This window comes from Kryptolebias marmoratus, linkage group LG7 (genome assembly GCF_001649575.2).
Source record: "Kryptolebias marmoratus isolate JLee-2015 linkage group LG7, ASM164957v2, whole genome shotgun sequence".
NCBI lineage: Eukaryota > Metazoa > Chordata > Actinopteri > Cyprinodontiformes > Rivulidae > Kryptolebias > Kryptolebias marmoratus.
In genome coordinates, this window is record NC_051436.1 from 16,464,892 (window position 1) to 16,476,281 (window position 11,390).

General features: G+C 43.8%; 1 protein-coding gene across 2 annotated transcripts in view; it reads right to left on the reverse strand.

The window, feature by feature from the left end:
• Positions 1-183: 183 nt before the first annotated feature.
• The window catches only part of tspan5a (tetraspanin 5a), a 13,290-nt gene continuing 2,083 nt past the window's right edge, over positions 184-11,390 (reverse strand). Inside the window, exons 2-11 of one of the 2 annotated variants that reach the window (XR_005233438.1) lie at positions 10,556-10,606; positions 9,632-9,778; positions 9,363-9,533; positions 9,104-9,229; positions 7,594-7,641; positions 7,262-7,378; positions 7,091-7,152; positions 5,564-5,663; positions 3,953-3,990; positions 184-3,857 (exon numbers count right to left, since the gene is read on the reverse strand). Coding sequence is in view for 1 of the 2 variants with exons in the window: in XM_037976631.1 (XP_037832559.1) it covers positions 3,978-3,990; positions 7,091-7,152; positions 7,262-7,378; positions 7,594-7,641; positions 9,104-9,229; positions 9,363-9,533; positions 9,632-9,778; positions 10,556-10,606 (735 nt within the window). In the remaining variant the exon portion in view is untranslated. The remainder of the gene's footprint in view (positions 3,858-3,952; positions 3,991-5,563; positions 5,664-7,090; positions 7,153-7,261; positions 7,379-7,593; positions 7,642-9,103; positions 9,230-9,362; positions 9,534-9,631; positions 9,779-10,555; positions 10,607-11,390) is intronic. The other variant, XM_037976631.1, reaches the window with a different exon arrangement.

An 11,390-nucleotide genomic window follows, 5' to 3' on the forward strand; every position in this document is an offset into this window, starting at 1 on the left:
AGCCGCGAGAACGGGCCGTTTCGGGTGGGAACGGGCTTCTTTGTCTCGGCGGTGACAGACACGCCGGAGGTGTCTCCGTTGAGGACAGACGGTGTGTGGGACGAGCAGCGAGTTAACACATTTTGTTCACTTCCAGTGCCAGCAGTGGGAGAATCCAAAAAGAACAGAGACAGAAGCAAGAAATGGATTTGTCACCTTTTTATCATTTAATTAACTTAATCAAATGAGTCCACTTGAGGAGGAAATGAGACGGGGGGGGGGGACATGAGTACAGATGTTTGTGGTACATACAGTGAATGTGGGACAGGTGGGGAGTGAGAGGCAGAGCGCCTCTTTAGTACATTTTACAATCTTCAAAGCAGGAAAAGTGACAAATTAGCTTCTGTACTAAATGTCTCGGTGTTAGAAAACCAAACTGAAAGGTACAATAAATATTTAGTATCAAAAACAGTCAGTGCTGATCCCTTTAAAACAGCTGGACACCTTCTGAGGATAAAACCCGCTGCTTGAAAAAATACTGGAAATTCTCTGCTACAAATCCACGCTCCGAGCATGTTCTCACCTTCAAACGTACAAAAAAAAAAACTTTCACGTGAAAAACTTTCATTTGAGTGGTAACAGAAAGTGGGGCGCAGGTGTGTGAGGCAGAGAAGGTGCTCAGGAGTCTCCGAACGTCAAGTTTTCAGTCAGACCGACAGAATACCCACAGGATGATGTGGAGGAGGGACGGGGCTTCATTACACTGTATGTACATTTATAAACACTTTAAAGGGACATTACAACTCTTCAGCCCTCTGAGAACAGACGTGCTTCCAAAAGGAATGTAAACTGGTGCCCCAACTTCTCAAATGCCCCCTCTTACTCGATGAAAGTCTCATTAGGTTTGATAGTTTCAGAACTCCCTTTTAATGCGCCTGTCAGAAGAGGGAACAGATTATGTTACGTCCCTCTGTCCAGGCTCCGTCATACTCCATAAGAAGTCACAAAGTCGGTTCGTGGTTATGTGGTTTTCTCACACACCTTTCACCCACCAGACACTCAGATCAGATCTCCCAGGAAGCTCCCCTCTCCTCCTGCAGCGTTAAAACAGGTTTCTTCCTGCCGGCTTCTCAGCTCTCCTGTCCTTGTACAGATTTTTGCTTCCCTTACTGCGACCAGACGTGTTCATTAATCAGACTGAGACAGTATTCACTGTTTGGCTGTTGTAAATATGACGGCGAACAATAATGAGTGAATGAAGGGAACGTGTCCCTACGCTGCCCGGCCGAGGAGCACTTCCTCCCGGCCACCACAGCCATGAAGAGCCTCCTGTGTCTCTGAGGTCTTTTTAAGTTCACAGGTTTCTACGTTTTGTTGAACAGTTGTAAAGACGACTTTATTTTCTTCTCATCAGATCAGTAGAAGCCAAATGACTCCATTAAAGCTCACGGGCTTTTCTTCATAAACACGCCCACCACAACTTCTGACCAATCACACGGCGCTTGGCACAAACAGTTCAGCGGAGCAGCTACGAGAATAAAATGACACAATCTTCACCACGTGATCACGTGACCGAGAGCCGACTTCGTGACTTCGCACAGCAGCTTAAGGCTACAACTGCAAACTGCAGCTGGACACCTCATGTGTCAGGGATGATCCCGATTGATTTCACCATCACATTTTTACAGGTGACTCTTTTGTGAAAACCTTGTCTGGACTCATGTATTCAGGGTTGCTCTGTGAGGGAACTCATGTTTTGGGTGTATTATGTACCACTGGTGGTACTCTTGCTGACAAAGATACATGTTTTCAGTATTTTTGGGGCCTTTAGAGGAGTCCTGTTCCTACTGCAAGAAGGACAAAATCTCTGTTGCCATCTCACTGAACTCTGAGCGTTAGTGGCCAGCAGCCACACTTTGCCCACAACTCGCAAAACTGCATTCTTGGCCGCGCACATTATTTCACTGCCACCATCGTACCTGGAGCAGTTGTTAGAATTATTTACACCCCACCCTGCAGAGACGGGATGAAATCAGCAGCTCTGTTCACTGTGAGCTTTACATCTTTTAATTACTTTTATGCGTGGAATATAGCCTGTTTCGAAGACTATCTGTGTGCAGACGTGAAGTACTGTTTTGTGGATCTAAATGCTGTTACTGTGGCCATTTGGAAGTGGGTTTCTGTGTGTACGAATCCTGTAAGTTTCGCTCTTTGAACAACGTCAACTTTAATTCTGACAGGACTGATGAGCTAAGGGCTAGTCTGAACACCAAAGAGGACTGCCGCTGTTTGAAATCAACTCCAATCTGTAGTATTTCTTACAGTAAGCTTTTTGTTTTGCCATCCCAGTCATTTACAATCAAACCTGGGCAGCCTGGAGAAGTCCGTTTTTGCACAGTTAAATGCCCGCGTAACGACACAAAAATCCCACTGAATTGTACTTAGGGCACTTTTGTGAGCGTACGCACCTCTGACATCATCCTGTGAAGGACGTGCATTGTGTTTCGGTCACAACTTCTTCTCTTTGTATAGCTCCAATCACAGGTTTTCTGTTCTTGGTGACTGGAGGTTGACAGATGCGGGTTTTTCTCCGATGTGGATCTTTAAAAACAGGGCTGCTGTTTTTAAATACACTGATATATGTATTTTCCTATTTGGGAAACTAAAACAATAATTGTTTAACTTAAATAAACAGATATTTAACAAGCTTTAGAAGAACGTGTACACTTAAGAATATGAAAAAGATCCTTCTTGCTTAAAGACAGTGAGCTGGTTGTAGCAGCTTCATTAACCTACTTTGTAATTAGTTAAGTAGACACGGGTATGGCTGATCGCTGATTTTTTTATTTGTTTATTTATGTTTAAAGTGATTATTCAGTGTATTTGTATTTCTTACTCATGGAAACTAAACCGAGGAGAGTTTAAGGTGAGTTTCAGACGCCCGCCATGAGGAAAACATGTTGAACTGCGGCTCCAAAGCGAGGTCGTTCGCAGAGCGACCCACGACAGGTACGATATTAATCGCTCATATCTTCCACATAGAAAGCCACTTCAACTGGCTGAAACACGCCTCGTTTCTGCAAACGAGGCGTGCAGCCTGTCTCTGTGTGAGCATCGGAGACTTAAACAGCCGGTTTCAGACGTCTTTGCAAACGGCCATAATGAACTTTAAGAATTATTTAGCTGCTGGCTGTTTTTAATAAACAGACCCGGGCCACCTGGGACCAGAAACACTGAGGTTCGAGTCAGACATCAACAAGTAAACTAATACTAATCACCGTTACCTCATTAACTACCAGCTGCTTTAGTCTGTTAGTGGAGACAGAACTCACGATGCTAAATAGTTGAAATCAGTCATGCTTGTTGAATAAATCGGCAGATTGTTTACCTCACCTCCGGCGCCGCGCAGAAGTACTCGCACGGACCGTCCGAGCCGTGACCCAACGAAACGGGAAATTAAAGGTCGGTGCAGCGAGGCTGAGAGAAATCCTGTTAGACTTTACAATAAAATAAAAAATAAAAAACCGATCTAGCGGCTGGAATCCTGACTTGTTTCTGGTTGTGGTTCAGCTCAGCCTCGGCTCTCTGTCTCCGGCTTCCAGAGCCTTTTATCTCGGCGCAGAAAAAGACGGCGCTAGGGTTAAAAAGGCGGTACAAAACTGGAATACTGCAGTGATTCGCATCCTCTCCGACTTGGGTTTTTTTTTGTTTTTTTTACAGTACTCTTCCACAGTGTTTATATACACAACATTTCACATAATAGTGCTTTTCTTTTCTTTTTTTTTTTTTTTTAAAAAAAAGGTGCTGGCTCAGTGTTAGACGTGATGAAGGTGGTCAGTGATTCTCTAAGAGGCTCCCCGGTGGGCTCAAAGATGGAGCTGGTTTAAAAAGCACAAAACACAACGGGAGCCGGTTAGACTCTGAACTTTGATTATAAATTCAGGTTATTTAAAAGCAAAAAAAAAAAGATTACCTGTTAGAAGGAAAAGGAGCTCCTTTTAGGTGAAGAAACTGGAAGAGAAGAGAAGAGGAATCAAACGGATGCTGAGGCTGAGGGGTTGGGTTTGAGCTCTAAACTAACAAGCTGCACAGAGTCACAGAGTCCAGGCCGCTGCTTAGGTCACCCGACGCCCAAACGCTGTGACTCTGAGGGAGGCCGTAGGAGCAGGGGCATGCAGAAAATCAGAAAAAGGTTCAAAGTCATCCGCGTTAACTTATCAGCTGACGTAACGATGCAGTTTCCTAGATCCTAGACGTAAGGTTCCAGGTGTGGCCCCTGAGGTCCCTCCACCACGGCTACAGACGAGGCTCGAGCTGGAGCTGAGGGATGCGACACATCCATCTGTACCGAACACCAAGGGGTTGGTCCGAACAGGCGGTCGGCGGACTGAAACACCGCGAGACCGGGCAACTTTAAAGTTGTGAGCTGTTGTGAGCCAATAACTTTAGATTTGACAATGTATCGGAGTAAAACCAGGAAGATAGAGCACATAACAGCAGTTTTAAAGTCCCTACACTGGCTCCCTGTAGCTCAAAGAATAGACTTTAAAATACTGTTGTTAGTTTATAAATCACTGAACGGTTTAGCACCACAATACATTAAAGATCTGTTATCGCTGTACCAAACGTCTAGACCCCTCAGATCTTCTGGTTCTGGACTGCTCTGCATCCCCAGAACCAGAACCAAACGAGGAGAAGCAGCTTTCAGTTTCTATGCACCACAAATTTGGAACAAACTTCCAGAAAACTGTAAAACAGCTGAAACACTGGTTGCCTTTAAATCTCAACTTAAAACCCACCTGTTTAGAGTTGCTTATGGCTAAATTAGGGTTAGAGTGCGGGGTTTTGATGTCTTCGATGTTTTTCTCTTTCTTACTGTTTATTCATTGTCACATGCTGTTTTTATTTTGTTTTTTAATTATGTAAAGCACCTTGAAATGCCTTGCTGCTGAAATGTGCTATACAAATAAAATTTGAATTGAATTGAATTGTATTGTGAGAAGTTGTTGATATAACTCACAATAATACGGTTGTTAAGATCATATGATCCCCATGTCCCATGTTCCCACTGACCACAGTCAGTGCAGGTTGGGCAGAACTAACTCCTGCATGTTCCAGATGTGTTCTTGCTTAAAAGCACCTGGTTTAAATGGAAGACTTGTTGTCATGCTCCTGGAGAACTTGATGATTTGCTGAGGAGGTGATTAAACCTTTTGAATCAGGTGTGTTGGAGCAGAAAAACCTAAAACTCCCAGGACAGTGGCCCCCCAGGCCTGGAGTTTGATGCCTCTGCTCTAGAAGCTCACCCAGCTTTGATAAACAAACAAACAAAATAAAAAAAAAACATTTATGACTGACGGGCTGACTCCAAGCATCTTGTTTGTGTCTCACTGGACCATTTCTGACGCAGTAACTTGGATATAAAGCAACTGAAACACGCTATAGGCAGGCTTCTGGTTCCACACAACACTCTACAGGTGGGATTAGAAACTCTAGAGTTCAGTAACTTTCGTCACAGGGTCACAGCACAACAAGCTCAAACAGAACCAAACGGGAAAAACCAACACGGCTCCGTGGCACCCACCAGCTACAAACATACAGTCTCTTTAGCTCATGTGTAGTAAGCCGCTGATTTCTTGCTGAGGTGGGGTGGAGGTCGACGCGTGGAGAGAAGGGGGGGCACCCTGATGAAGCATGGAGGAGGAAGAATGAGGCGGAGGTGAGTTTTTAGGCAAAGTAATGGTTAAGTTTAATAACCGTTTGAAGTGGGGCTCTGAGGGAAAGTTTTGACAGTTAATATCTCACCTGTTGTGGATAGCTCCTTGATGATTAGGTCTAACAGGATTGATGAGCTATCAGCTAATCAGACCAAACTGTTGTTTAAGCAGAACTCTGCAATTCTTTGCAAGAATGCATAGCAGCAGCAGCTAGCTGTAGCACTTCTTGTACAGCCTGGGGCACGTCCAGCAGGAATTTCACAGTGGTTGATGCAACAATTGTTTTATAAGCCTTAACACTGCTGTCAATTTCACATTACACTGTTATTTTGACAGAAATTCTATACAATTCAAGAAGAAAGTGCCTCTGGGCTGCACCAGAAGTGCTACAGCTAGCTGCTGCTGCTATTTGAAACAGAGATCATCTTATGTTGATAAATGAAGTTATGGGTATTTATATCGAACCTTGAAAACGACTCTAAGTGGCTCCGCTGGGAAACTGTTAACGAGGTGAAAACAGTTACTGGACACACGGGAGGAGTTTACTATGAAGCCAGGTTTTCTTTGTACGTCGGAGGATATTTAATACATATTTGATGGGACTATGCTTATTAAACCTCTTGCTTGTGGAATAAAAAGGTTGGGATCTTTCCGTCCTGACACACAGTAAACAGCAGCAGGAGGCTTTCTGCTGGTCAAACTACAGATTCAGAGCGATCCACTGAGCCGCTCAGTGCCTCTGTGTTTACTGTACTTATGTCAATAGTCGTACGCTGGAAATGCCTCGGCCTCAGAGGTGCCCCTGCAGCAGCTCTGCATTCATTTACAGTTACGGTGTGGGTAATCTATTCATAAATTAATGAATGAGAGGCAAATGGCAGCCATCCTTTGGCACCAGGTTCTCTAAGTCTGGTGGGTGTGCGCTGCTCTGAACACACACTGTCACTCCTCTTGCGCTCGGCGCTAATGCCAGAGGACAGCATGTTTAGCACACCACACATGCTGTGCATATCTGCGTATTTAAAAGGAGGCCTGTCTTGAGACATAAAACCCTGGAACTGAAGGAGGGTGGACTTTTCCTTTCCCATGACTGCATGATCTGCTTTAGAACCAACACCGACAGACTGGAAATGAACTGTCTGATTTACCTCTACAGTCCTCTTCACCACTGTCCAGTGACAGCTAACACCAAGACGTCACTTACCACCCAACAAGATGATAAACTACAGTGTCTTTAACCACCTAAAGGTCTCCCACACATAAGCAGAAATCTTGAATAAATTCTTTTTTTTTTTTGAAGGTAAATTAAATTCAGCTCTTTCCTTTGACTGATACAGAAAAAATAGCTATCAGCTTGGAGATGTGAAGATGCAATAATCAATGTGATTTCTCACCAGCTCGCCCTCACTGCCTCGATGTCGCTCACTAAATTTTGGGCCAAACATATCCCGAAAATCTGCAGACAGAGAAAAAAAACAAGAATAAATTAGCCGTTAGAGAAGAAATGTGACACAGCTTTCGTCTCCTTGACAAAAAAAACCCATCAAGAGACAAACAGCAGTGACCTGGAGTAATGCAACTCCGATGAAGATCCCAGCCACCAAGGTGAGGTTGTCCTGCAGCCACTTCTCAAACTGTGGCACGCAGCCCTTCACGTTGATGTAGTCCTTCTGCTCCGCGTCCTGCAACACCGTTACCGCACGTTATCTGCGTGGTTAACCGAGTCTAACTAAACCGTGTAAAGTGGGTTCATGTGTTACATCAGAAGTTCAGGTCTGGGCTCTTAACATTAGTGACGTGAAGATTTTCTAGCAGGAGCAGTGGAGGCATTCAAAGGCAGAGTTTTAGACAAGAGTTACAGGAAGTATCTGAAGTGGAGCAGATTAATGTTACTCACAAGTTTGCCTCGGATGTCGTACCCACACTGAGTGTTTATTACATCCTCCTACGGACACAAGGAAAAACATTGTTCCAATTTAAAAAGCTGCCATCACACACAACCCAGAAACATTCAGTAAGACACGGCTGCCTTCACACTGGATGAGGACCCCGCTACGCAGGACCCCAGTCCTCATCACCACGGTATCCATGGTGACGAGGACCCTTGTGTTTTTGCATACTTTGAGTTATTTTAGCCATTTCTATACAGTGTCAGAACATTCATCTCATGCAGGAGACTGGTGCTGACTTTTCCTTTTTTGTAACTGTTAATATAACTTAAATAACATTATACGTATTTAACTCAATATATAAGAGATGTTTTAAATTCCTTCAAAAACACTGTTCCCTTTGAAACCCGCTTCACCATACTTCCTCTGTCTTCTTAGGCTACATTTAGCTTTGAGCTAGTAGTTTTCTTTTTTAGCTTTGCTTTACTTTTACCCTTAGCTAGCTTTGTATTACTTTTGGCTATGTTTAGTTACTTTTAGCTTTTAGCTAGTCTTTTGGTAATCTAGCTTCTAGCTAGCCTTTTGATACTTTTATTAGCTATCTTTGTAATACTTTTAGCTTAGAATCTCCCTATCTTTTAGCTAGCCATTTGCTACTGTTAGCTTTTAGTTAGCTTTGTTTTACTTTCACCCTTAGCTAGCTTTGTATTACTTTTGTCTACGTTTAGTTACTTTTAGCTTTTAGCCAGCCTTGTGCTACTTTTAGCTTTTAGCTAGTCTTTTGGTGCTTTTAGCTTCTAGCTACCCTTTTAATACTTTTATTAGCCATCTTTTTAATACTTTTAGCTCAGAATCTCCCTAGCTTTTAGCAAGCCATTTGCTATTGTTAGCCTCTAGCTAGTACTTTGATACTTCTAGCTGTTACCTAGCATTTTGTTAATTTTAGTCATTCTTTTGTTACTTATATTTTCAGCTTGCCTTTGGCTACTTGTATTTTTTAGCTACCCTGTTGCTGTTTTTAGCTAATCTTTGCAGCTTTTAGGTAGCATTCTTTGCTAGTGTTACTTTTAGCAGCTAGCTACTGTTTTGATACTTTTACCTTTTAGCTAGCCCAGTGCTACTTTTAGCTATTCCTTATGTTTTACCCTTTTCTTTTTAGCTAGTGTTTTGCTACTTATAACTGTCACCTTGGCTGTGGAGAACCTGAAGCAGGACGTCCCACCCACGCCACACCGGCAGAGCTCCAAGTAAGGCGCAGCTGCTCCGTGCATCACATCCCACCGCCGCTCATGTTATAACCAATAGAATCGTGCCGCGCTCTGACCACATGGTTTCAACAACTAATTAACTTGCTGTAAAGGTCATTAAACGCCACATTCTAGTAGGTTGTGTAGAGCAGCGGGACCATCATCCTGTGTGAGGGGCGTCTAACCAACAGCAACCCAGCTGACGCCTGATTCATGACGCTGACGCTCGCATGGACAGACGTGTAAGACAGCAGAGGGAGGCGAGTCGTACCGCCGGGTCCTTGGTGCAGCAGGAGAAAGGAACTCCACACTTTTCCCGACTGGGGTTCCCATCAGTGCAGTTAAAGTAGATGTTCAGATTCCAGTCGTCCGCTCCAAACGCACCGCAGCACTCCCACTGAAGGCAGAGGAGGAAACCACGTGAACAACTGCTGCAGGCCGGGTTCAAAGAAAAACGCATCACAAGCACCACAAATACATCTGCATCTTCCTCCAAAAGGACCCCAGTTATTACTAACTGCTGGACTTACGTATTCCTGAGTGAAATCGATAAGGTTCTGCAGGTCGATGTCGTCCCTGTACGCCCGGATGTTGTTGTTGATGAACAGGTTCAGCTGGTCCTTGATCCAGTCCTTGAAGACAAAGGCCAGCACGCCCGTCGTCAGCTCCAAGAAGAAGATGATTCCAAGGAACACGGAGAACTAGAGCGTGGTGGAGGATCGGGAAGGATGGACACGTGAGACAAGTGCTAAAAAAGCCGGTTCTTCTTCGACAGTGCCGGGTGCAGAGCGGAACGTACAAACTTGAGTAAAAAGGTGTTTTCCCGAAGCGCTCCAATGCATCCGGCAAAGCCCAGAATGAACATGACCCCTCCAACCACCATGAAGAGCCAGACGGGGTCCAGACCCCCCAGATCTGTGATGGACGAGATGTTGGACAGGACCCCCTGGAGAGGACAGAGGCAGAACAGCAGAACGTGCTCAGTGGGAGTCAGACACATGCGTCTCCATTAGAGTGAAATAAAGACAGGAAGTAAGATCAAGTAAGTAAACAACAAGTAAGATCGGTAGAAATATTCTTCATGCATTTACATGTTCTTATTAATGATGGTGTACGAAGGCCACTCAGAAGGGGAAACAATGTTCCCCAGTTTTAAAATTAAGTTAAAACTTTGAGATTAAAGTTGAAAGTACGGAAAATCCAACCATGACAGGAAAAATTGTCAAAATGACAAGAATAATGGTGGTATTCTGAGATTAAAAGGGGGCTAAATAACAAACTATCATTTGTAAAATCTAATACAGAGTGTTTGCTAAGGTCAATTAGCTGTAGCAGCTACTGAACTAGCCGTATTAAAATCCATCCAGTTTTTAAACGTGGTCAGTATTGGCTGATTAAATTGATCTATCTCCATTTAAAACTTTGTCAAGCAAAGTGGTGGGTGATATGTATTTCTTCAAGGAATACTGTACAAATCGCCCATCCCCGTTTTAATAATAACTCTGACAGCTGTGATCCGAACAATGAACACCCTAGAGATAAATTCAGATTTAAGAACTGGCTACAAACACCTGTAAGATGTTAGAATCCAGTTGCATTTGGGCTAAAATCATTCTCTGTCTTATGGCTAATGAACCGAAGAATGTGACGTAAATAGACGCTAACAAACCTTTTGTCGGACTGAGTTTTGATTTAAAAAAGAAAACAAACTGCGTGCACCCACCTTCTCACTCCATGCCCACAGTCCAATTCCAACCAAGGCCATGCCCAGCAGCTGCAAAACACCAGTCAGTCACATCTCATTACTGAGGCCGTGTCACTGTGTCACCGCTCCTCAGTTAAACAACAATAACAACAGTTTGTTATTTCTCTGTTCTGTGTGTGCTTACCCATTAGTAGGAGAACAGTTCAGTCACTATTATGTCTTTTTTGTCCTATAAAGCTGGTATACAGACTACAACCCCGAACAGAAAAAAATGGAGTGCTTTGAAAACTGCAAATAAAACAGAAAGGCAGTGAATCTGGAATTTACTTCAAGCTATATTTCATGTTCTGTTTGATGATTTATTATTTATTCTTTCTAATATTTCAGGCTGTAGCACATTCAGGAAGCAGTAGTTTCTCCACATGGCGATAATGTCATTATTTGAGACAACATGACGATGTGGCCAAGCCTGTATTCACACCTGATAGTCCGGTAGACTCGGTTCGATTGGGGACAAAATGTCAACATTTGTTCCATTTTCAGCTGCTGTGGTTCACATTCACGCTGCACCGAGTCAATGAGACAAACCCTTTGAGCAACCTGTTCACCCCCTCGCCTGAGGGGGCACTGCACCGAGAACTACTGAAGGAAATGACCCCTTTTAAAAAACGCACAGCCAGGGGATGAGCCCCTGGCGTGACCCCATTGAAACCAACATGGCAGGCCGAGATAGCTGCCAGGTAAACTNTTTATTGTGGAAAAGGAGAGCCCTTTATCCAACAGCTCCTGCAGGAATGTTAAAACATCCACCATTGAGCACTGAAATGGGACAATGTGCTTGGCTTCACACCAC